Source organism: Entelurus aequoreus, linkage group LG22, assembly GCF_033978785.1.
Source record: "Entelurus aequoreus isolate RoL-2023_Sb linkage group LG22, RoL_Eaeq_v1.1, whole genome shotgun sequence".
NCBI lineage: Eukaryota > Metazoa > Chordata > Actinopteri > Syngnathiformes > Syngnathidae > Entelurus > Entelurus aequoreus.
In genome coordinates this window covers 15,922,866-15,948,466 of record NC_084752.1, presented here as the reverse complement: position 1 = coordinate 15,948,466, position 25,601 = coordinate 15,922,866, and the positions used below count along the sequence as shown (strand labels likewise).

The 25,601-nt window shown below is 38.1% G+C and overlaps 1 protein-coding gene across 3 annotated transcripts in view; it reads right to left on the bottom strand.

Moving 5' to 3' along the window:
* The window catches only part of pdcd11 (programmed cell death 11), a 34,070-nt gene extending 8,540 nt beyond the window's left edge, over nucleotides 1–25,530 (bottom strand). Inside the window, exons 1-34 of one of the 3 annotated variants that reach the window (XM_062032986.1) lie at nucleotides 25,445–25,530; nucleotides 23,217–23,339; nucleotides 21,693–21,830; nucleotides 20,051–20,215; nucleotides 19,728–19,889; nucleotides 19,530–19,650; nucleotides 19,260–19,435; nucleotides 18,979–19,086; nucleotides 17,915–18,124; nucleotides 15,151–15,275; nucleotides 14,993–15,053; nucleotides 14,130–14,276; nucleotides 13,812–14,063; nucleotides 13,591–13,707; nucleotides 11,908–12,102; nucleotides 11,625–11,795; nucleotides 11,323–11,536; nucleotides 10,227–10,379; nucleotides 9,663–9,775; nucleotides 7,374–7,870; nucleotides 7,217–7,279; nucleotides 7,028–7,121; nucleotides 6,858–6,947; nucleotides 5,205–5,307; nucleotides 4,913–5,090; nucleotides 4,769–4,825; nucleotides 4,563–4,685; nucleotides 4,318–4,440; nucleotides 3,373–3,535; nucleotides 1,683–1,826; nucleotides 1,458–1,601; nucleotides 1,127–1,377; nucleotides 819–987; nucleotides 568–721 (exon numbers count right to left, since the gene is read on the bottom strand). In XM_062032986.1, the coding sequence (XP_061888970.1) occupies nucleotides 568–721; nucleotides 819–987; nucleotides 1,127–1,377; nucleotides 1,458–1,601; nucleotides 1,683–1,826; nucleotides 3,373–3,535; nucleotides 4,318–4,440; nucleotides 4,563–4,685; nucleotides 4,769–4,825; nucleotides 4,913–5,090; nucleotides 5,205–5,307; nucleotides 6,858–6,947; nucleotides 7,028–7,121; nucleotides 7,217–7,279; nucleotides 7,374–7,870; nucleotides 9,663–9,775; nucleotides 10,227–10,379; nucleotides 11,323–11,536; nucleotides 11,625–11,795; nucleotides 11,908–12,102; nucleotides 13,591–13,707; nucleotides 13,812–14,063; nucleotides 14,130–14,276; nucleotides 14,993–15,053; nucleotides 15,151–15,275; nucleotides 17,915–18,124; nucleotides 18,979–19,086; nucleotides 19,260–19,435; nucleotides 19,530–19,650; nucleotides 19,728–19,889; nucleotides 20,051–20,215; nucleotides 21,693–21,830; nucleotides 23,217–23,318 (5,083 nt within the window). In that variant the 5' untranslated portion in view covers nucleotides 23,319–23,339; nucleotides 25,445–25,530. Of the gene's footprint in view, nucleotides 1–567; nucleotides 722–818; nucleotides 988–1,126; nucleotides 1,378–1,457; nucleotides 1,602–1,682; nucleotides 1,827–3,372; nucleotides 3,536–4,317; nucleotides 4,441–4,562; nucleotides 4,686–4,768; nucleotides 4,826–4,912; nucleotides 5,091–5,204; nucleotides 5,308–6,857; nucleotides 6,948–7,027; nucleotides 7,122–7,216; nucleotides 7,280–7,373; nucleotides 7,871–9,662; nucleotides 9,776–10,226; nucleotides 10,380–11,322; nucleotides 11,537–11,624; nucleotides 11,796–11,907; nucleotides 12,103–13,590; nucleotides 13,708–13,811; nucleotides 14,064–14,129; nucleotides 14,277–14,992; nucleotides 15,054–15,150; nucleotides 15,276–17,914; nucleotides 18,125–18,978; nucleotides 19,087–19,259; nucleotides 19,436–19,529; nucleotides 19,651–19,727; nucleotides 19,890–20,050; nucleotides 20,216–21,692; nucleotides 21,831–23,216; nucleotides 23,340–25,319; nucleotides 25,359–25,444 lie in introns of those variants that run through there. The other 2 variants (XM_062032985.1, XM_062032984.1) reach the window with 2 other exon arrangements.
* Between the last annotated feature and the right edge of the window lie 71 nt (nucleotides 25,531–25,601).

Below are 25,601 nucleotides of genomic sequence, written 5' to 3'. Positions count from 1 at the left end.
CGTTGACGTGCACACAGCTGGTTGGCTTGATGCCAAATATTAGCGTCCAAACCGCCTACGTAGCGCAAACTAATGCACGTGAAATGACTGAATTTTGTAACAAAATACTAGAATTTGTGTTTCATCTTCAACAATGTGTGTTTTACCTGCAACATTTCATATCTGTGTACTTTCAGCTATAGTATTGATTTGAATATTTACTAATGATTTATTTGTCTTAAAGCACAGACCAAGAGTTGCAACAATAATCACGAAGCATTTAATACAAGGTCAATAAAGATTTCTATTCTAATCTAATACTGGCAGACTACATGTAATGTATAAAATTGTTCTTTGAGTGCACTTATAAAAGCCCAATGCCTTTTATTTTTTGTTTTAATCTTCTATAATTGTTTTGAGTGCAATAAGAACCATATGTTTAAGGTATTGTAAGATGTTTTTATTAAAATTAAGTCAAAAATGACATTTTTGTGGCCCCCTTTATTTTGAAAAGTATCAAAATACATTCTAGTACCGGTAACCAAACATTGGTATTGGGACAACCCTACACTAAACAATTTCACTTACTTTCTTTGGTAGGGAGACTCTTGAGCGCCCTCTGCAGGAGAGCGGTGGCAGAATCACTCTCCCCCAGCTGAAGCAGGAAGTTACCATAGCTCAGCCATACCGCCTTGTTTTGACGGAAACGCTTCACCATTGACTTATACAGGTTTTCTGCCTCCTGGTGCAAAACAAAGACATATATAGCTCTTAAGTGTTCAGATCCAGTTTTCAACACGGGAAGTAAAGTTATAAACCTAGAAAAGCATTGTGTCTACCTTGATCTTGTCAGACTTGACGTAGATGTCAGCCAGCCGCTGGTAGACGGGCATGGGCTCGCAGAACTGCAGGGCCCGCTCAAACACTTTCTTGAGGCTCTCCTCTGTGCCGTACATATTTTCCAGGTTTAGGAGAGCAACCCACACATTCAGCTTCTCCTGCTCCTCTCTGGACAATAATCAAGGAAGATTCGGAACAGTGTAACAGTGACAACTAAAACACTGCTAACTGGATTTTTTTTACACCCCTGCAATATTTTTTTCTTCTTTTTTTTCTAAAGCGAAAAAACATTGTGTCAGCATCCTACCTGAAAGAAATAGTTTTAAGGGCCCTCTCGGCCACAGCACGGGCCTGCTCAATCTGCGTGGCTTGCAGGTGGTGAGCCATATACTGAAGCCAGAGGAGTGAGCTGTTGGGCGAGGCCAGCAGGAGGCGCTCAAATGCTGTTGCATCCTGAGGCCTGAGCTGAGGGTCCATCAGGTCCATCTCCCGCTGCACCAGAGCTTTCTCTGCTACCTTTTTCTCCTGCTGTAGCTCATACCGAGACTTCTTCTGAGACTAGTGATATCCAAAGAAAAACCAACAAAAAGTGATGAGGATAGTGCAGAAATGTAACGTTTAAAAAACAGGTGGCTCACCTTGTTGCTTTCCTCTTGGTTCTCTCCATCACTGAAGTCTGCATCCTTGTCTGCTGTAGCAGGCTTCAGTGAGCTCAGGCCAACATCCCAGGAGAATCCAGCTGCCACCTGCAGTATTGATGGTCCACTAGAATTTGGAACCTGCTGAGAAACATGTCAGTTGAACTGCATGTCAAATTTTGAAAACTAAAACAAAAAAGACGGAATGGCAATAATTTTGCTTACTTTTGCTGCTGCCGGTTTTGTTTTTTCTACATTTTCATGATCTTCGTCCTCTCTGAAGTAGACCTCAACCCCACTGTCACTGTCCTGTCCAGTCACTGTTACTGGACGTGCTTTCTTCTTTTTTGGTGGTGCCTCGGTTTGGTTCTGGCAAGATAATCAAAGATTAACATTTTTTTCCTAACCATCACACAAAGGAATAACTACTAGAACAGGGATTCTCAACTGGTGGGTTGCGACTTGTGCCCGTTTTCAGTGGGTCAGGGGTCTTTGCCTGAGAAAAAAAACCGACCCAAAATAATATTTTGCTTCTATTTTGAAGGGTTTCTTTTCATACAGCAAATTCTGAAAAATGAATCCTCCGTACAGTGACGACAACGCTTTTGCTAACTAATTTCGATGACGTGCCTTATTTTGCCTCTGATTGGCCAGTCTGTAATGTTTCGCCTTAATCTTAACCAATTGTGACTCATCATACAAATACCAACCAATCATCATGGATTTTTTCCGTATGTATGGATGTTCTCATTCATCTAGATCAGTGGTTCTTAACCTGGGTTCGATCGACCCCTAGGGGTTCGGTGAGTCGGCCTCAGGGGTTCGGCGGAGCCTCCGCCGCGGAGGTCAAGACACACCTGACTCATCGTGTAAATAAAAACTTATTATGGATACCCCCAAACAATGTTCCCTCTAATTTTCCATCTGATTTGCAGATGTGTAATTTGTTGTGAGTTCATGCACTGTGTTGGTTTTGTTCTTTGAACACGATGATGTTCATGCACAGTTCATTTTGTGCACCAGTGAAAAAATATATAACTTTGTCTTGAATTTGAGAAAAAAACATTTTATTTTTCAACAAATAATGGTTCGGTGAATGCGCATATGAAACTGGTGGGGTTCAGTACCTCCAACAAAGTTAAGAACCACTGATCTAGATCATTGTATTTTCTCCATATTTTTTTTGGCTTGGATTCACAGTCCTTTTTCTCTTTTTGTAGCTTTGTAGCTAATAGGCATGTATTAAAAGGGCTCAATTCATTGTACAAAATAAAACATTTTTTGGAATTAATGATTGATACGGAGGGTGCACTTACAATTACATTAGCTGTTGAACGTTTGGCAACGCTGATACCAAACGTTAGCAGGATCCGAAAAGAAAACCTTTACAGGCGATTTTTGTTTAAAAAAAAAAATTGTGAGATTGTGGATCAAACCGAATTGTTCCTGAAATGATCAATAAACTTTATTTTGTGCTGGCACACCTTTATTTTGCAGTACCTTAAAGGGGCCCTATAATGCAAAACCAACTTGTCTTACTTATTGTTACATGTTTTTGTATATTTGGGCTCCGCATAAGTCCGGTAAATATAAATCAAGCCATGACAGAGATATTTATAAAACAATCTTGCCTTCCTACATACTTGAAATTTTGACGAAAGCACCGCCATTACACATTAGACCACAAGGAAGTGTATTAAATGTATAATGTTTTTCAATATGAATGTTTTAAATTGAGTCCTTTAGTTAAATAGAAGATGAAACATTTTTCCCTATTTGGCTCACCATAATTTTAGGATGGTGATTGGTCCAGCAGCCAAACCAGTTGAGTGCTAAAAGACATTCTATGTTGAAAATAATACCTATTGTAAACCCTTTAAGTTGAAAGAAAAGAGCAAGAACGCTGTTTAATTACCTCTTCAGATTCAGTCAGCGAGCGTTTCTTTTTCAGGTCATACTCCTTTTTCTTCTTTCCTATATAACGCAATGGCAGATTGAGGGATTCTGGAAGGATGTCTGCCTTCCCAGTGTCCTCGGGGAGTAGAGACAAGTTGACAGTCTTCTCTTTTTTGTCAATACTAAAAAACAAGAACAGACAAAGCTGCGGAATTAGGTACTCTACAGTTATGCCAAACACAAAAATTCCATCGTGCTTGGCATATAAAGGCAAAACATTAACAGTACAAGTGTTTGTAATCTCATAGATACACGTTATAAACTTAATGTGAAGTTGTGATTGATTTTGTTGTAGTTTGTCATGGAACTCCGTTATACGGAGAGATGTTTCTAATATCTTGCTGCATACATTTTAAAATAAGGTAAAATAAGTGAAATGCTGGTCTTTCAACTAGAAAATCCACTAGACTTGACTGTAACCATACTGTGGTGTGCAATTGTTTTATTTTACTGGCGTGCTTTAATTTTGAAGACTTTACCAGCTACAGGATGTGTCATGTCGAAATTGACCCATATTAGTAGTAGATTGCAATAATTGCGGACCGGAAACTCTGGACATCTAGCCTTACCTGAGATTTTTTTTCTTTATTAAAACGTAAAATACACAAGTTTCTTGAGTAAAACAGGAGGGTTAACAGGTATGCTTTGTGACCTTAAGCAGATACAAGAGAAGATAAATATTAGCACCACCTGGCATTATGATGCAGCACTGCAAACAATGAACATATTACATACATTTATATCAATCTCATAATAGAAAAGTCTCTTTTGTCATTGGAAAACATCTCTCTATAGGCAGCATTATTCGGACAGCTCTTATATTGAGCCTAAATTCATTGGACAGGAGTGCTTAATTATGTAGTTAGTAACTTTTGTGAATTTTGGTGCTTAACACAACTTTTACCTAAGGATCTTTGTAGTCAGCAGAGTATCGGGAGGCAGATGATCGGAGAGGACCTTGTGCTTGATGACAAAGTACTTGGTGGAATGCTGAAGCTCTGCTCTTCCTGTAATGCTGTTTGACAATCTAAAAGATGTAAAAAAAAATTAAAAAAGGACGTAGTAAATACAAATCATGCTCAATACAATCTCCTGTAGTAGTGTTGCCAAAAAAATCATGTGTGCCACTGAAGGGAACCACTGGTTTACCTTATAAAGACGCCTTGCTCACTGACAGACTTGACATAGCCTCTAATTAATTGGCCTGCACACAGGTCGTTAAAGGACAAAACCTCTGGGTCTTTTGCCGGTTTGGCCCGTTCTGGGTTCAACCTGGTGGCAAAGAGTGACATTAACTCCACAATAAGAGTAAAACTGTTTTTAATATCGGATTTATATGTTTTTAAACAGCGTACCTTGATGGTCGTAGAGACAACAGCCACTTGCCATTTTCATTGCCTAAAAGGTAACACCTGTGACAGAATAACATCCAGCTCTATACATATCTTAGACACTAAATAGACATGTTAGCCAAACGCAGATTGTGTTGGTTCCCTAACCTGAGCAGCTGTTCCTTGTTGAATGCTGCCAAGGGTCTGGGCCTATATGCATCAGCGAGGTCAGTGATGCCCGCAATTCCTTTGCAACCAAAGGGAAGTTTTACCTGGAGGCCGATGTGCTGATGCAAACCAGTAACCAGCGCCCAAGTGACACTTCCTACCTCCAGTTTATGAAAGCCTTCAAAAACACAGATAGGTACACAGCAGTTTTGGTACACTTCAACAATGCAACCATTACCTTTGAATAAGAATAACCTGTGTAATAAACAGGAAGATTCAGTGTTCCTCCTACCTGTGAGTGACAGTGCAAGGCACTGAGGATTAAGAGTCACTTCGACCACTTGGGCCTTGACCGCCTGGCCAAGTTTATATTTCTTTTCTGGGTGGCTGGAATCCTGGTAACAGAAATTCCACAATATTTGACTTGAGTCCATAAGTAGTATTTGTCTTGGCTCCTGGATAGGACACCAAAAAGCCATTCATTTTTACTCGTGACTATCTACTTAATTTTTATTAATGTATTCCAGGGAGTCCCCATGTTATGGTGTTTTGGGTTACAGTGTATCGACACACTGTCATATTTTTTTTTTGGACACAACAAACCCAAAACATTCTTCATCAACACAAGTCAAAGAAGAAAAATGGCATCTCCAACACAATATTGTTATGTGGGAAAAAAACAAAATACAAAACAACTTTAATAAAATTGAAATAAAAACTGTTAAAAAAAAGGAGCCGCAATAATTTTGATTCTTGATCAACATACAATAAACACCTGATATATAACAATATTCAGTATATTATTACAAGATACAGTACATATATCCAATGAAATCCACATATACAAACAAAATAATAAACCCACCCTTCTTTTATCAAATGTAATTGGTATAAATACATTACACCTTTAAGATATGTTATGTTTCCTCCTCTTTGGTGCACCCATTTAGAAATAAACATACACATCGTATATATACATATATATATATATATATATATATATATAAATATATATATATATATATATATATATATATATATATATATATATATATATATATATATATATATATATATATATATATATATATATATATATATATATATATATATATATATATACATACATATATATATGTGTGTATGTACATATATGTATATGTATGCATATGTATATATACATATGTATACACATGTATGTACATATGTGTATGTACATATCTGTATATATACAGATATGTATACATTTACATGTACAATACAGTGTAAGAAAAATGAATATAACTAGTTATGTGTGCTACACTGAAGAAGCACGTCATCACTTTTGTTATTTTTAGTTAGCTTTTTATAACGTTTCATTAAATTCTTGTATTTAATCTTTATATTTCTATACATCCTCCATATGTCCTCCATGTGTTCTGTGTATACAGTGTGAGCGACTCAAGTGTTAATTTGCGTATAAGTTCCAACGTAAACAAAAAGTTGACTTACAACACTGCTGTAGTAAAAGGAACTCTTACGTGGGGCGGTATAGCTCGGTTGGTAGAGTGGCTGTGCCAGCAACTTAAGGGTTGCAGGTTCGATCCCCGCTTCCGCCATCCTAGTCACTGCCGTTGTGTCCTTGGGCAAGACACTTTACCCACCTGCTCCCAGTGCCACCCACACTGGTTTAAATGTAACTTAGATATTGGGTTTCACTATGTAAAGCGCTTTGAGTCACTAGAGAAAAGCGCTATATAAATATAATTCACTTCACTTCACTACATACATCGAGGACCTCCTGGTATTTGTTTAATTTCATGGTTAAGAGTTATAGCACCACTTTTGGCATGCACATGGCAGCCTGTGACTGCATTTAAATTTAACAGTGATCATTATAAAACATGTATTATGTTTCATAAATTTGCTAACAATAATAATGATGCAGGGTGGTGAAGGAACTTACAAGAGGGTCGGTAATCATGGCCAACAGCTCGACTCTGCCAGAGACACAAGGATCACAGGCGAGCTCCAAAGTCTTGCTGTCTGGATGAAACTGTGAACATAATCACAAAACTTACATAAATCAGCTGTGCTTTGCAGAATACAATAATCGGGCGCCGAACTGCAACCTACCTTTGAAACATAACATGTTATTTCTTCCCCAACCTGGTAACTGCCCGCTTTGTCTTTTGCTGACGACTTGATATTGACTTTCTCGTCCAATTTGCTGGATAGACAGAAGATGGTAAGTGGTGACGTGAACTGTAAAAACACAGCTGGGTAATTATAGTGGCTGTAATAGTAATTATCTAATACAGTTACCTGGGTATTATTGTGAGCTCAGGGATCGTGTATGTGAATCGCGGATGGGAAATGGGTAAAACTCTAAACAAAAACAGTAGGTCGATTAATTTTAAAATGTTGAAATGGTGACTGTGAGCATATTCATCAAAATATTAAGAACATTTGGAATAATAACCTGTGACCGGTGGTGTCTCGTCCTCCGATGACTCTGCCAGTGACCACGCTGCCTACTTTAACAGAGGAAGTAGGGAAGGATCCTGGTGACACTTCTGTAGCCTCCATCACCTCAGACACGTGCACACTACCAGTGCTTCCATCCTCTAATGTCACCAGAATGTGGGTCGGCTTCACTGTCCGTACTTTGCCCTGTACAATTTCTCCAAAGCAGTGTCCTCCTTCAGAGACCGTGCGCTGCCGTTTGGTTGCCTTGCGCTGCCGTTTGGGTGCAGTACGCTGCCACGACACAAGAGGGAGACCTAGCAGTTGCTCGCAGGTGGGTTCAACAACTTCAGTGGCCAAATGCATTCCCACTCTCAGCTTGCTTGACTCCATCTCATTCAGGTGTTTTTGTGTTTGGATGATGGTTAGATGAGCAGTGCCTTCTAATGAGATGACAGCAATGTCTTTGTCAACATGCTGCACCATGGCTGCGTACTTGCCCTTTTCCGTCAACTGTAAAAAATAAACACACTCTTAGGACAAACCTCAGACACCTCCGGGCAACCCCAATAAAGTTCGTTTTTACACTTAAATCGTTTCGGTACCAATTCCTGGTACCTGGGAATCGATATAGTCAAAAGTACTAATTGTTTTAATGTAGTAATAAATGCAATTTGTTTCAGGGTTAAAAAAAGTGTTTATTTTCCCAATTTGAGCTGACAATGATAACTGGGCTTTTCAGTTGTTATATCTTGTTCTCTTACACTTCTGAGTGTATTTGCAAGTATGCATTTATTTCAGTTTTTTCTATGTGGCAGTAGTCAGGAAGTAGTCTATTGGTGTTACATTGAATGTGCCAGGTCTTGTCTCTTGTCGATCCCTACCAAGTGTTTGTACTGGAAATATTGTGCTTACTAAACACCAGCTGTCGGACGGTAACATACACCTTACTTACTAAATTTAGAGGTGTTAAAATCGCCATGTCAAATTGCTAATGCTAATTCTTACAGCAAACCAATGTAAAATTAGCATTGAGCTAGAGTATTTTGAAAAGTAGAGCTTTACTTTTGATCGCTTTCTATTAGGCATACTTGCTTTGTTGGCATGGAAAATTGCATTACCTAAAGGCCTTCCCTACGTGAATCATTACCTGATACTAATAAAGGAATTTGGTCAGTACCTATAAAAGTACAACATTGTGTACACACCCCTAAAACCTAAAGCACATCTGCGCAATAATTATACTGTCTAATCCACTTTGTGAATATGTAATACAAATGAGGTGGATGGATTATTTTGACAAAAGGAGTAAATAAAGTACGATAAGTACTCACTAAACCAGATTTAGACAGACTTTTGAACAATATTTGAGAGAAGTTGGTCTTTTGTGTACATATTAAAATAAAACATATTTTAGAGTTCAGCTCAACAATGGAAACAAAAATAAGTGCTATTTACATTTGTGTGTAAAGTGTATGTTCAGGGTCGTCTTTTTTTCGGACCAACAATAATCCAGGCAAAACCTCAGTGGTGTAATTTTAGCCAAATGTGCCTCTACTAAATTCTGAACTGAAGTGGGTGAATACTTATGCAGTTGTGTACTTTACCTTATATGTTTTTAGGTAATTGATAAAAAAATTTTTTAATTCTTGTAAAAAAAAACCTACCGTATTTTTCGGACTATAAGTCGCAGTTTTTTTCCATAGTTTGGCCAGGGGTGCGACTTATACTCAGGAGTGACTTATGTGTGAAATTATTAACACATTACCGTAAAATATCAAATAATATTATTTAGCGCATTCAGACTAGACGTATAAGATCTCATCGGATTTTGCGATTAGGAGTGACAGATTGTTTGGTAAACGTATAGCATGTTCTATATGTTATAGTTATTTGAATGACTCTTACCATAATATGTTACGTTAACATACCAGGCACATTCTCAGTTGGTTATTTATGCGTCATATAACGTACACTTATTCAGCCTGTTGTTCACTATTCTTTATTTATTTTAAATTGCCTTTCAAATGTCTATTCTTGGTGTTGGGTTTTATCAATACATTTCCCCACAAAACGCGACTTATACTCCAGTGCGACTTATATATGTTTTTTCCCTTCTTTATTATGCATTTTCGGCCGGTGCGATTTATACTACGGAGCGACTTTTACTCCGGAAAATACGGTAATTACATTGACCATGATTTCATGTATTGTAAAATCAATATAATGCCAAGTGGGGGTGAATACTTATGAAAGGAAGTCACTTAATGTGCTTTGGGATACAAGCTCAGTTAAAATAACTCACCGTTTTCTTTTTGCCAACCAACTTTTGAAGAAGGGACACATGGACCGTAGTAGAAGAAATATCAACAGAAATGACAACTGAATTAACCTTTTGTCCAGAGGTCAACTGAAAACCTGCAACACATGCAGCCAAGAGGACATCATTAGAACAAAGTTTGGTGAGGTCTAAACGAGAGTTACTAACTGCATCAGATTTTGTTTATCCATAACTTTGAATATTCTAAGCGGTGGAAAATGCAGTTCAAATTTTGTCAAGCAAATTTTTGTGTTAGTCAACAGGGGGAAAAAAGACTAATTTGCAGTTTTTTTTCCACACACAATTATTAGCTGTATTATTTAGAATACATTCTAACCTAACACACAGAATCAATATGATTAATTTACAAAAAAGGGCACACATGCTACAACCTTTTACAAAGAATGAACAAGTAGGTGTGCACTAGCTGGTGAATAACAAATTACCTTCACAATTACATACAAATGTGTTAAAATAGAAAAGTGAGCGATTAGGGCATCTACAATAACATCTGGTGTATAATTTTATTAAACTTCAGGTCAAACATACCTGCCGTATGATATTTTGTGGCCAGTATGGTCGCACCAACCAAATCGTCCGATTTGAAGTCGGCACCATCGTCATCCTTCACCGTATCAACAACCAACTTTAGCCTCTGGCCTACAGATAAGGCAGCGAGCTGTTCGCGAAGATCACTGGCATCTGAAGAACAACACAGACGTTAAACCCAGCTATCACATAAACAATAGGTCAATATAAATATAGGTTAAAAAACAATATGTTTACAAAACAATAATTATTAGTTATTTTCAGTTGACGCTGCTGGTCTTTCAAATAGTGAAAGCTCATTTTCAGCTAATGCCTAAACACGAGTACAGTCTCCATTAACAGATAAGATATATCTATGTTAATTTTTTATAAAGAAAACATCACTTAGTGGATTGCAAAATTCTCCATATCTCGTAACAGCAGAATTAAACTTGAAAAAAGCTCCGGCAGTGGTTTATATTTCAAGATTACTCATTTTGCTGACAATAAAAAAGGGAGTCAGCCTCAGACAGATCACCCTATCATCATGCAGAAATAAGCCTGGCGTCCAAGCCAGCCGAGGCCAACTTACTTTTCCTACACTTCCAGAGACGCTCAGTGTCCAATGGGCAAGGACAAAGATGAACATTTATCCAATGACTGTTTATTTTGGCTGCAGTGGAACAACCTACTCTTTGCTACCCATTCAAGTGAATGGACACTCTGCTTCAAAACTGCTTATGCACAGTGACACAACCACAATGAGAAGAAAATCACGTCAGCTGTCGCCAAAGTAGCTGATTCTAAACTAGCGCACATTTAGTCAATGAAATGCAAATACTAAAGTGAATATTCAACCACTTTTTTAAAAAAAATATATATTTTAGGAAAAGCTGAGCTACCCTTGCAGTCTTAGTAAAACAACTGCTTATTTGAATTTGCTTCCATAACGTGTTGGTAGCATTTTAGTTTTGGAAGCTTGATACAATAAAAATCTGACATGACCACAATTTATTTTCTTCAAACACACAGGAGATAATCGCTGAGTAACAATTTAAATGGCACTGTGTTTCCTACGTGACTGCAATTTGTCAGTGGTGGGTTGGGGTACACGTACCTTTCAATAAAATCCTTTGAGTCATAGAGAGTTTCTCCTGCACAGTATTAAAAAGTCTTGCTTGGACTGCTCCTTCTGGCATAGTGACCACAGAAACTTTTAACACAACCAGGATTCGCTTCTTCTCCTCATCCAAATTCGACACCTTAGCGATCACGGTCTGGCCCAACTGGAATGTTGTCCTTGTATCAGAGATAAACTCATCTGACATGGTCTAAAAGTGTACAGAAACCAGAAAATGATCACACTGTTACATAACACAGGTACTTATGAATCCCTGCCGATGACGACCTATCACTTACAGACGTTGGTGCCAGACCAACAAGGCCATTCGGGAACTCGACAAAAACACCATAGTCCATGATGTTCTTGATCCAGCCAATCATCTGCATTCCAACTGTGACCTCGGAGAAATCCTTAGCAACGTCTCCTTCCTCCAGTGACCATATCACTGATGGCTTTTTGGTGAGAATCTGAGGAACTGCTAAGGACAAGTAATACGAGCAGTAATGGGAACACATCTAGTACAAGTTCAAGCAATGACATTATGATGTGACACTTTTGGTTCCAATCAAGCCAGGATACAATTTGTTTCTTGTTCTTAGAGATGCAGGCAAGGTTTGGAATGGTATCTCCCACCTGCAAACTCTCCCATAGCAGAGGGCAGTTGGGCATGTGATCAGAGAGGTGGATTGTGGGTAGTAGGGCACAGATCTTATCAGAAAGGATGGACACCTCCACACCATTGACCAACTTCTTAACCACCTTAGCCTCCAGTCTCTACAAAGACAGTACAAAAACATTGTGACAAAAGAGAGCATTGGGAAATACAGCTGTTACTACCAATTAATTTGCTAAATGTTATCAATATTGTTGTACTCATCATATAAGAAATACTTTTAAATTAATAAAAAATCAATCAATCAATGTTTATTTATATAGCCCTAAATCACAAGTGTCTCAAAGGGGCTGTACAAGCCACAGCGACATCCTCGGTACAGAGAAAAACAGTAACTATTGTTATTAGAGATGTCCAATTCCCGATCATGGGATCAAATCAACTTGCCTTTACCACAGCTGTGTCCCAGTGTTCACATGGCTTTAAGATAGTATGCGTGCTAAATATTTCTTTAAAAAGGCACGCATAATGAGGGAGACACAATTACATTTCCATATTCCTTGTTACTGCACACATGCAGGAGGTGCATGTGTGAATTCCATGATTGTGCATGTCTTGCCAGAACAACGGTTTGAACGCGTCTTTTGAAAGTGTCAAAAAGGAAGTGTTCGCGTTAATTGCCCGATAAAAATATTAGTGCCGTTATTGAAATTTATAGGCAATGCGTTATCGTGTTAACTTTGACAGCCCTTGTATATTTATCCATTCATACAATATATTACTTAAATTTGTTTCCACGTAAAAAATAAAATTTAAAAAAAGGTCTTTCGGATTCAATTTAGGTGCCGGACCACGATCAGATACATACAGCGGAAACCCTGCATGTTCAGTTCTATATCTACTTTTGATAAAAGTGTCGGATCGAAGGCTAAAAAAATAGAATCAAGATCCGAGACCAAACTTTTTTATTTGGACATTCCTATTTTTTAAACGGCCCAGATCTTTAGCTCCTTTAAGTATGGGCATGCAGACGAACTGAGGGCAAAGAGAGAGCATTGTGTAAACTACTGCTGTTAAACATCAAAAAAGGTTCACACGTATAATACTAAGCTCATATTTCTGTTCAGTCCAATTGAGACTCCCAGACAGTTGGAACTATCACAGTAGAAAAAATTGCCACAAAGTCTCAAAGTGGACAAAAAAACATTACTAAATACATGATTAGATTGTCAACAATCATGATGTCTTGGCAACATGGATAATAAAAAAACAAACATTTTAACAAATAAATGTATGAAGAGGCAAAACAGTGATTGATACAACTTCCAGGAGAACCACCTTTTGCCGATATATAGTATAATCAATAAATAGTGAATATTGTATTTACAGTATTTTAATCTATGCAGGTGCCGCTATTGGCTTGTGTGCAACATTTCATTGCATTTTTTGTAGTCCAAGACTTACAATCAAATACTTCCCAATTGTCTGGATGCAGTATATAATCTTGGAGCCAGACATCCAGTTTTTTCAAGGTGAAAATTTGACATGACCCCATCAAAAAAATCATGAGTCCAAATCCCACGGCAAATTAAAAGCAGCGATAGTGTGGAATAACAGAGCAAGAAAATATTTCAACTTAGCTTTAATACCTCAGATTCAATTTGCACTCTTGCTGCTTCTTTGGTGTGTCCGTCCACTGCAGTGTTAAATGACAGCAGCATCTTTTCCTTCTCTGGTTCACACTGTAGAACCTTTGTCTTCAACACCTACAATATCATATGAAAAGAAGAGCATTATACTCACTTAGTTCATACGCCAAGGGTGCTACTCAACATTATTGTAATACAATCACATTTTAAGATTTCTTCACCTGACCAACATAGAAAACCTCCTGAGGGTTGAGGATTAATTCAGAGCTGAGCTCATTGACTGGCACTAGACCCTTGACGTTGTTGTAGAATCGAACAATGCAGCCAAAGTTTTTGACAGAGACAATGAAACCATGGGACACTCGTCCAGGACGCGCGTCCATGTAGCTGAGGAACAAGGGCAGGGAGCTTTCAACAAGGGCCTTCTTTCTTGTCAAAAACAGCTTTTTGTTGTCTGGTTCGACTGACAACACCTAAGGACACAAATAGAAGATAAGGAAAAAGCGACCCATGGTGTTTCTTATTATTAAAGGACTCACCCGGCATTTGACTGCCATGCCAACTTTGTACTTTTTTTCAGGGTTCTTTAGGACAATGTCAGCTAGATGGGAAAGAGGCACCAGTCCTTTAATGTGACTAGACAATTGCACCATCATCCCATTATTCAACATGGCTGATACCGTCCCCTTGAAGGAAAAGACACATGGAAAAACAGAGCAACATTACAACAGTGTGTAAGACTCTAAAGCAATGGTCCCCAACCACCAGTCCAGGGACCTGTACCGGTCCGTGACACATTTGCTACCAGGCTGCACAGAAACATTAAATAATCTATAAACGACCGCATTTTCTTCACTTAACTTTGGTCTGTCCCATTAGAACTCACCAATAAGCTTGTTTATAGATGCACAATAAAACTCCTGTAAGGAAGCTGCCATTTGTTTTATATCTGTTACATGGCACAATGCACATTAATGAACATAATAAATGTAAATGTGCCAGATTGTAGCCAAAATCTGATTTTCATCTGCAATCCTCGGCAGGCTGATGGCAAAAAAGTCCATGAAACTTTAATTTAGATAGCACCAACATCAGACACACAGTACAATAAAATACACAGACTCAAATATATTAACAAAAATAAAATGGAGACCCATATAAAAAAGTAGGTTGGTCAGCTCAGGACAAATCAGGAATAAAGTTAGCATTGAAGTTAAAGTGTGTAAGGCAGATGGAGAAATGCTATAGTGCTAAAGTGCAAGTATGCTAAATTGTTGCATATAATAACTGTGCTGAAGGAAGAAAATACACATCTCCATTGGCCTAGTAAGTTAAATTGCTGGTATTATTGCACATTGCACATTCCCCGTTTTAACAGCTTCAATGCCACAACATACCGTACCTCTACATCCTGACCGGCATGAAGATCATGGTATCTATAGAAGGTTTTGTTAATCACACTCCTGAAAGAAGAACAAGGGTTTAAGGAATGCGGTTCGATGTTGGAGTCAACAACTGACAAGGAGGACAAATACAAAAACCAATGAGGAATCCACATACTTGCGCAGAGATGCAAAATGAATTTGTTCCATTGGACTGAAGTCTATTATCCTGCAAGTGTGCTCAGATAAAGCCAGCACTCTGTTCTCATTTAATGGTCCATCAGACTCCTTCAGGTGGTTCCTCTGTCAAGAGAAAACAACATAAATGTACATCTACAGTTGTACCTTCACTTATGAGCACCTTGCATTCCACGACCAAACTCGTAACACAGAATAGCGTTTCTTTAAGGGGTCCTACAATGCAAAACCAGCCCGCTTGTACCTATGTTTGTGTATTTGGGATCCCCATAAGTCCCAAAAATTTGAAATTAAACCTTGGAGTCATGGCAGAGATATTTATAAAACAATAATGCCTTCTTCCAAACTTGTTCCAAACGAGCCGTTTGGAATTTGAGACTTGTGTGATGTATTCCGTTTCTGTTTCATTAGATTCAACATTTTCAACAAGCCAAGTTACCACAGAGGGAAGGCTGGTCATAGGGCTGAAGCTATCAATTATTTTGATAAATGAACAATTTATGAATTAATTTGTTTGATTAATCAAGTAATAAAATAAAACATTTTAGAACAATGTGACTTTGACACTGAGGATAGCTTTCTTCTTGCTAATGCCGTAGCAGTGAGAGGCTGTGATCGTCTTACAATAATGTCACTACAGCTTGGTCATTTGCAGATCACAAAACGTAAATCAAGTATTGTTGGCTGTTTTCGGATACATTTAGTGTGATTTAGAGGGAACATGGATTACTCCCATTAGCTGCATTGATAAACACCTAGAATGAACAGATTATGACAAATTTTAATGCAACCCCTACCCCCCAAAAAAACCTGTGTGTTCTTGTCTCATAAGGATTGTGAAAGATAGGCAAAATTCCCCAAAAAAGTGTTGTTCCCCTTTAAATACACAGGGTGCTGTCTGGTAATGTTCTGTATCATTAATGTAATACTATTGTGAAATGCCAGCGCCGTTTGACAGTGCAAACATTTTACCACAATTTCTGTAATTTTCACTTTTAATTCATCGCAAAACCTCTCATCTTCTCTGGGCCCTTTGCTCACTTTCCACTTTGTTTTTTTTTTCTGAGCCACCTCTCTATCGGCACTCTAGGGATGTAACGGTAAACGGTATAATGATAAAACACGGTAAAATTCCAGACTGTTACTAATACCGTCTTAATTTGTAATTACCGAAAAACCGTCATTTATTAATGCATTTTACTGCCTGAAAACTGAAGCGCCACAGCGCCTGCGCACTAGAGCCATTCGGCTCAAGAAAACATGGCGCCGACTACACAGACTTTGCTTTGAAAATGTTCTCTCCGTGTAAACTAAGCCGATCGCTTCGCTTCACTTCATTTCAATTGCTTCTACTTCCGTGGCGTCTCCGTGTGCGTTTAAGAGCGCAATGCTGTTGGAGGAGAAAAATATTTGATGTTGCGGTTTCATTTTGAACGTGCAACTAGTGTTCTTCCGTCAGCTGCTGGAACTGAGGGTTACCTTGCAGCAGGCGATGTGTCGGGAACGTGGCCACAACTTGTTTATAAAGTCGTTAGGCACAAAGATTGTGATATTAAATGTGCAAGGTATCACTCCTGTTTATTTTTGTTGGCTAAATTGTTGCACTAAAGTACAAGGTTGTTGGAGAAGAACAAAGCTTGTTTATTTGACTTTATCTTCATCAGCCAAACACCATGTTTTACATTACTCATGTTTTTTTCATTCCACAAAGTAGTTCCTTTAATAATCATTCATGTGACATGTTAATGTTTTATGGTGTATAATTAATACCTATACGACAGGTTTCTGCTCAAACTCTTAATGGATCTGTCCCGATACATCATGTACATACATTACTACATGTATATACATAACTTAAAAAATACCTCTCTCAATGAAAATGTAAAAATAGAGATAAAGGCATCATATAATAAAAAAGCTGACACGCTGATACTATTAATGAACAAAAACAAAGATTTTGCTTTAAATATATAAATAACGTTTATCTAGAACATTTTTAATAGATATTACAAATTACATGATGGCATTGCGTTCACACCCCAAAACTGTTTTACCAAACAATGAATAATCCTGATTAATAATCGTGATTTCAATATTGATAAAAATTATCTTAATTACTTTTAGCCCATAATCATGCAGTCCTATGTGTAAGACTAGACCTCATATATGAACACTATTTTTATATACAGTACATGGACAAAAAGTGCAGTTACGTCTTATGTCCATAAGGTGCCATCTTATGAAATGTTCATATTTATTTTTTATTTATTTATCATATTATTTTGTTTCTGCCATATTACTTTGTTTATAATGTTTGTGTTGCTTTCATATGCACAATCAACTTTCTACTTGATGTACACATATACATTTTGAATGTGTTTGTGTTTTTTTTAAATAAAACTTGGTTAAAGGATTTCAGTATAAATAGTTTTACAAAATTTTGAGCACATTTAAAATTACAGCGATAATGATAACCGTGATACTTTTGGTCACAATAACTGTAATAAGAAATGTTCATACCGGGACATCCCTACGACACTCCACTAGTAATTTAAACTACGCTCACAATTTAAAGCATAACAAGAAGCCAAAAGACACCTCATATCTCAAAATACAAGGACTCGTAAGTTTTAAGTGCCACTGTAAACACAAATACATACATGTTTTCTAGCTATATAGAAATATCAGGCAAAAATGGAAATATGTATTCATCATCAAATGTCCTGACCATTAATACAACTTACATGTACAAATGCCAGTGTTTTGTCAGGAAGTTCCAACATGGCTCCAGACATGGGGTGCATGGAAATCTTGCAGTCTTTCACCACTTCCCCAATGCGGTCGCCGGAGGCAGGAGTGGTAATGATTCTGGTCTCAGGCTGAACAAGGTAGCTACGCAGGCTCATTCCTATCACACGGGTGGTTGGCTCAATGTAAAGCACGCAAGCTTGAACCTAAACAGACGATACAAAGACACAGAAAAGGGTTTTAAAGCTGTTGCTTGGCAATTAAAGTTTCCGCTCTCTCCACAGATTGTTTTATTGGATAAGGTCAACTCCAGAATCCTAATGAGCATCTTGGTTCCTGAAACAAAGTGAAAAGTGAAACTTTTACTTAACCCTATATTTTGGATAATGGCCATACTGAAGGACTCATCCACAACCCACGTTGCGTGTTCTGACCTTAAGGTAAGAGCTTGCATGGACATCCTGAGCAAGGGGGTGTTATCTTGTATTTTACCCATTTTGAAAAGAGTGCGTCAACAGCGGTCTCTAACTCACAAAGTTTCTTCTAAATGAAACAAGACTATTTTGTGTGCTTTATGGGCACATTACCAAACTGTAGAAGTCTCTCTCTATTACTATAGACTGGTAAAGCCTTGTAATATTTTAAACAAAAAACTTGCATGGAATTAAACAATTAATTGCAATTTAATTTTATGTATTTGAAAGCATGACAATCTTTTTTTAACTGACATTACTTGAGAGGCATACCCTGCTAAGTAACAATGAAGTAGTCAGCCAGACTAGAATGTCCTCTAATGACAAATATTTGATTGTGATAAGAGGCATTGATATTTTCTGTCATTTAAGACGGAACATTATCAACAGAAATATGTGTTTCCACTCAAAACATCTGAACAATGGAGAGATTATCGGTTTCAGTTTCCATATTTTGGTCTGGGACTTGAGGCTTCAACCAGCCACCATTCGGATCCAAAACGTATACAGATATGGCCATGATATATAAAAGGGACATACTAAGTAGTAGTAAACAGTAATAGGCTCATTTGCCAGGATGACTTTACCTTGCTTCCGTTGGCGTAGCTGGGAGCTTTGTCTCGCTCAAGGTGGAGGATGTCTACCTGACCACTAAAGGAAGACAGAAAATCCAGGAGCAGTCCGTGTTTGGTTACCTGCAAAACAAGAATGATCGATTTCACCGTTGTAAAATCTGTAATTATAAACCGTCCAGAAATTGTGAAGAGGTAATAGAGAAAAACACATGCGTGTAATTTTAACATGGTTCTGACACCATGTGATAAACTATTATGATGTAATTCACAGACAAAATGCAAACTCTTCCCACCTTAGTAATAGTGGCTTTGACAAAAAGGCCTGGCAAAAGGTTGGTCAAAGTCCATCTCTGTTGGGATTCTGCACAAGCTTGGCTGGTAGTTAAAGAGCAGACAGACAGTCGCACTAAACGTCCATTGTTTTTTACTTCTTGGAGTTGAAATGTCATATACTGGCCCACTTTCAGCTCTGGACAAATGACAAAAAAAATACAATTGACTAAAAAGAACCGCTTTGTTTCAGGGAAGAAAATCATTTTAAAAATTATGATAAATGGTAATACCATTGTTACTGTTCTGTTTGTCTTTTTCACTTTTCTTGGGCAGGAAGGGTTTAGTTCCAGTGACGCCAATGTCAATGATGTAGCCATGCTCTTCAATACTCTCAACACATCCACTCAACACCTGCGACATTACAAAATAGCGACAAGAGAATCAAAATAAGTCTGTGGCTGTTTCACTGGTGTTAGCTTCCGACTCACCATGCCAGCCGTCAGAGCATTTGATGTGAGGGCCTTGTTGACCAGCTTTGGATTGATTGACAGCTGGATGCTGACAAAGCCTCCCTTAGTAGTATCCAACTTGACAACCACACATCTCAACAACATGCCAGAATAGAAGAGGTGTGGCAAAGAACAAATATCCTGTGGAAAAAAAGACGTCCTGTTATTAGCTAGACCTACAGTATGTGTAATTGGACAATATGTCACAAGAAACCAGAAAATAGATCATTAAAAAACATTTAATTTCACCAAAGATGTTTTTATTTTTAGGCACATCAGAACTTAATAATACACCAGTGTACCTCTGTGTCAGTTGAATCTAGTTGTTCAGTGAGCAGCTTGGTGTATGAGTCACAGATGTTCCTAATGCTGAGGAAACCTTGCAGGCCACCAGGTAAACCAACAGTGACCTCAAAGTCTGATACATCTTTCACACATCCCAGCATCAACATGCCCTCCTTTACATCCTGTAAAGACGTCAGCACACACGAACACAATATTAAATGAGACACTATAATAATTAATTTATTTGTGGCAGCAATTGCTTATCGTAATGTTTAGGTTGTATAATATAAGATGCAGACAATGACGTCGTCGGCCAAGAAGAAATGCACAAAGCCATATTTGTTTACAGTGGAAGTCACTGCTTATTCTTCAGCACCTGGTGTAAGGAAACTTGTTCAAAATATGGCGCTACAGCACAAACAATAACATACATTTCCGTTTATGTTATGTTCTCCGCATGTCAAAGTAAAGTATTCCGATTTAATGTGTGAAGCATGAAAATGCACGTAATAATACATTATATGTATGTATATTTTATATGCATGTTTATATAATTTATCGGTTATTGGAGACTGTAATCATGAATCATTGGTACTTTAACGAGTAGCTGAAAAATAGGCTCCAGCACCCCTGCAACTCCGAAAGGGACCAGCGGTAGAAAATGGATGGATGGATGAAAAATAAATTCCCCTACTAGAAAGACCAGCAACTGCCACTGGTATACAGCCTGTGTTACATTGTACAATAATAATTATAAACATTTAGCAAAATTATATAACTAAAATGTTAATACTAATTACTCATAAGACTTTTTTAAATATATGTAAATTATTTTTAGCATTAAAAACTCATATATATACTATACACACACACAAACACATCAACAATTAAGCAAATGATATCATGATGTCACATTGGCCACGCTCCTAGCCAACAAGCTGGGGGAAACCCTGATCAGCACAGCCATTAATGACATAATATTTGTAATCTTGCCGATATTACAGCAGACATCAGTTAAAACAAGTTGTAAGGATAAGCAATGCTTAGTATGATGTCGTAGGTCAACCGGAGGAGCAATTCTGTTATCCGCACGAAAAGGAAAACAAGCGCCCCCCCCTATTGTACAGGAGGCCCATGGCTTATGACCAATAGTCGCATTCGAAACAGTGTATTGACACTTGGGACTTCATACATAGGTGTGAAAATACAAAAAAACAACCATTTAGGAAATTAGACTAACTTAGTGCATGGAAACGTAGTGACTCATAAAAATTACAAGCCAAGGCGTCATGGTCAATTATTTCAAGATGACCAATGACATCTTTTCAACCCAATGCCACAGATTGATTGCAGTCCTGTAAAAAACACTGATATGTGACAAAGTACCTTTATAAACCTAGTTTGCTCACAGGCGCAAACAAATATTGAAGTACTAAATTGAAGTGTGTAAATTTATACCTTGGTGAAAAGTGTGTCGCTAATGCCTTCAGCAAAATAGTATTAGTATTGTAAAATGTAACTTTAATGTATTTTACCAAATATAATCACTCTAGGGTAAATTGAATTTGCACGGTGTACAGTATGTTGGTTTGCATACCACATTAAACCAGACCCCAATTAATTTAAGGAGAGTTGGGGTGCGCAAACAGTAACTGGTACCTTGCTATGTAGTATTTCCACACATTTTGCAGCTGCATTGAGTGTCAGGACATCTTTCTGCTCAGAAACATGTTGCGTCGTCTTTCTGTCATTTTTGGAAGTGTTTTTCTTTTTCTTAGTTTCTCTATGTTCATTTGCCTGCAGGAATGGGAAAACATACTTTCACTGGGAAACATTATCAGGTTGAAAAGTGAGACAGAACATAATTAAATATACAGTCGTGGTCAAAAGTGTACACACACTTGTAGAGAACATAATGTCATGGCTGTCTTGAGTTTCCAATAATTTCTACAACTCTTATTTTTTTCTGATAGAGTGATTGGAGCACATACTTGTTTGTCACAAAAACATTTATGAAGTTTGGTTCTTTTATGAATTTATTATGGGTCTACTGAAAATGTGACCAAATCTCAATCTCAATTTTGGTGATGTAGAAAAGTTACAATCAAATCAAATTATCTTCATGGCATGGCCTCTTAACTTCATGCGAGTGATTATGATTGACGACACCTGTTGACTTCTCTCAGCCCATTTAAATAGGGCTCATGTGATGCAGTCATTAGACTCAGTTACAAACACGACAATGGGAAAGTCAAAGGACCTCAGCACAGACCCAAAAAAAAATTATTGTTGACTTGAACAAGTCAGGAAAGACACTTGGAGCCATTTCAAAGCAGTTTAAGGTCCCAAGAGCAACTGTGCAGACAATTGTTCGTAAGTATAAAGTGCATGGCACAGTTTTGTCACTGCCACGATCAGGAAGAAAACGCAAGCTATCACCTGCTGGTGAGAGAAAATTGGCCAGGATGATCAAAAGTCAACCGAGAACCACCAAAAAGCAGGTCAGCAATGAATTTGAAGCTGCTGGAACACAGGTGTCATAATCCACAATCAAACGTGTTTTGCACTGCCATGGAATGACAGGCTACTATGCAAGACGGAAGCCCTTGCTCCAGAAGCGACACCTTAAGGCTCGTCTAAAGTTCGCTGCTGATCACATGGACTAAGATAAGACCTTCTGGAGGAAAGTTCAGTGGTCAGATGAAACAAAAATTGAGCTGTTTGGCCACAATACCCAGCAATATGTTTGGAGGAGAAAAGGGAGGCCTTTAATCCCAGGAACACCATTCCTACCGTCAAGCATGGTGTTGGTAGTATTATGCTCTGGGCCTGTTTTGCTGCCAATTGAACTGGTGCTTTACAGAGAGTAAATTTTTGACCCAGCAGATTTGGTCAAATTTTTAGTAGACCCATAATAAATTCATAAAAGAACCAAACTTCATGAATGTTTTTTGTGACACACAAGTATGTGCTTCAATCACTCTATCACCTAAAAATAAGAGTTGTAGAAAATATTGGAAACTCAAGACAGCCATGACATTATGTTCTTTACAAGTGTATGTAAACTATTGACCACGACTGTAATTAAAAATGATGCTGGACTGCTTACAATGCATCGGTGAAAGCCCAAAAGAGAGAGTAGTGATGATTTTGCGGCATTAGTGAAAAATGGGACAATGATACCTGAAAAAGGTTGTCCGACTCAATCCGTGTGGCTACAATTTTACTTTCGGTGGTCTTCTTCACCCCCCCACCTCGAGGGAAGTCTTCCTCTGTTGCAGCCATGGTTTCTGTCGTTCCAGTAATCTACAAATTCAATATTAGGCAAAGAAATCAAACAATGTACTAATATGATCCACGTTAAGAAACTCTTCATACTTAAAAGTGTTTACAAAGTACAAAGAAGAAGAAGCATGATAAACATTCTGAATTTATATCATTCATCCATACATTTTCAAGTTAATCTTACTTATCTCACCAGTTATTTATTTTTATTGTTATTACTTATGGAGTATATTGTGAATAAATTGAGAACTAAAAGTGAACAAAGGTTTTAGCAACTGCTATGTAAAGGAAAAGGGGTAGGATTAAATAAACTGTGCTTCTTCCTACTCCTTTTCGAACATGTTGAATAGAGGAACTGGAAATTGTGATGCATCATGTTGTATATGCATGCATGTTCAAAATAAACTTAAAGGCCTACTGAAACAAACTACTACCGACCACGCAGTCTGATAGTTTATATATCAATAAAGAAATCTTAACATTGCAACACATGCCAATACGGCCGGGTTAGATTAGTAAAGTGCAATTTTAAATTTCCCGCGCAATATCCTGCTGAAAACGTCTCGGTATGATGACGTTTGCGCGTGACGTTACGGATTGTAGCGGACATTTTGGGACACCATTGTGGCCAGCTATTAAGTCGTCTGTTTTCATCGCAAAATTCCACAGTATTCTGGACATCTGTGTTGGTGAATCTTTTGCAATTTGTTTAATGAACAATGAAGACAGCAAAGAAGAAAGCTGTAGGTGGGAAGCGGTGTATTTCGGCCGGCTGCAGCAACACAAACACGTAGCGGCTGCGTCGTAGCCGGTGTTTCATTGTTTACACTCCCGAACGATGACAGTCAAGCTTTACCATTGGCCTGGGACAACAGAGACTCTTACCAGGAGGACTTTGAGTTGGATACGCGGTACCGTGAGTACGCAGCTGTGGCTTCCAAACATTTGATCGCTTGCCCGTACATGCGTGCCGCTATGTGCATGTCACGTACGTAACTTTGGGGAAATATATGTGCCGTATGAACTTTGCGGAGGTGAACGGTACTTTGGGCTGTGGGATTGAGTGTGTTGTGCGGGTGTTTGATTTGTATTGGCGGGTTATATGGACGGGAGGGGGGAGGTATTTGTTATGCGGGATTAATTTGTGGCATATTAAATATAAGCCTGGTTGTGTTGTGGCTAATACAGTATATACTGTATATGTCTTGTGTTTATTTACTGTTTTAGTCATTCCCAGCTGAATATCAGGTCCCACCCGCCTCTCACAGCATCTTCCCTATCTGAATCGCTTCCACTGCCCTTCTAGTCCTTCACTTTCACTTTCCTCCTCCACGAATTTTTCATCCTCGCTCAAATTAATGGGGAAATCGTCGCTTTCTCGGTCCGAATCGCTCTCGCTGCTTGTGGCCATGATGGTAAACAATGTGCAGATGTGAGGAGCTCCACAACCTGCGACGTCACGCTACTTCCGGTACAGGCAAGGCTTTTTTATCAGCGACCAAAAGTTGCAAACTTTATAGTCGATGTTCTCTACTAAATCCTTTAAGCAAAAACATGGCAATATTGCGAAATGATCAATTATGACACATAGAATGGATCTGCTATCCCCGTTTAAATAAGAAAATCTAATTTCAGTAGGCCTTTAACTCAACTCAACTAAATATAACGTTTAGTGGACATACAATTTGAAACTTACAACCTAGCCTACTTGCTGCTCGCCTAAAACCCAATGTTATTATCGAAAGGGATAAGTGAAGTGAATTATATTTATATGGCACTTTTCTCTAGTGACTCAAAGCGCTTTTACATAGTGAACCCCAATATCTAAGTTACATTACACATGATTACTTGTTAACAATGCGCATCTTTAACTTGTAAATCGTCTGAAATGGCAGTCTACACGTGGTTATTATGTTTAATAGCAAATTTAACTCATGTTGTGTTCCTGTTCGCCATGACGGTCATCGCTCAGAATTTACAACGAGGGATGAATAAAATTACCAGCATACTACCAACACCGTGTCACCTTTAACGTCAATTTAAATACTATTTGCAGTCCACCATACAACTTTAAAGCTACGTTTCCATTAATAAGCGCACAGACGGGTTGGTTTTTAAAAACTCACATGTTGCTCAGCACGCCATCTTCGTGACCCGGAAGAACAATGAGCGTGGGCGTGTCCAGCTCTGGCGAATCACAAGGAAAGAAAAATGATTGACATTTTGTCTGGCCATTCAGTAACCACGTTTTGTCTGCGTCTCACACAAGTCATTTTTTCAACC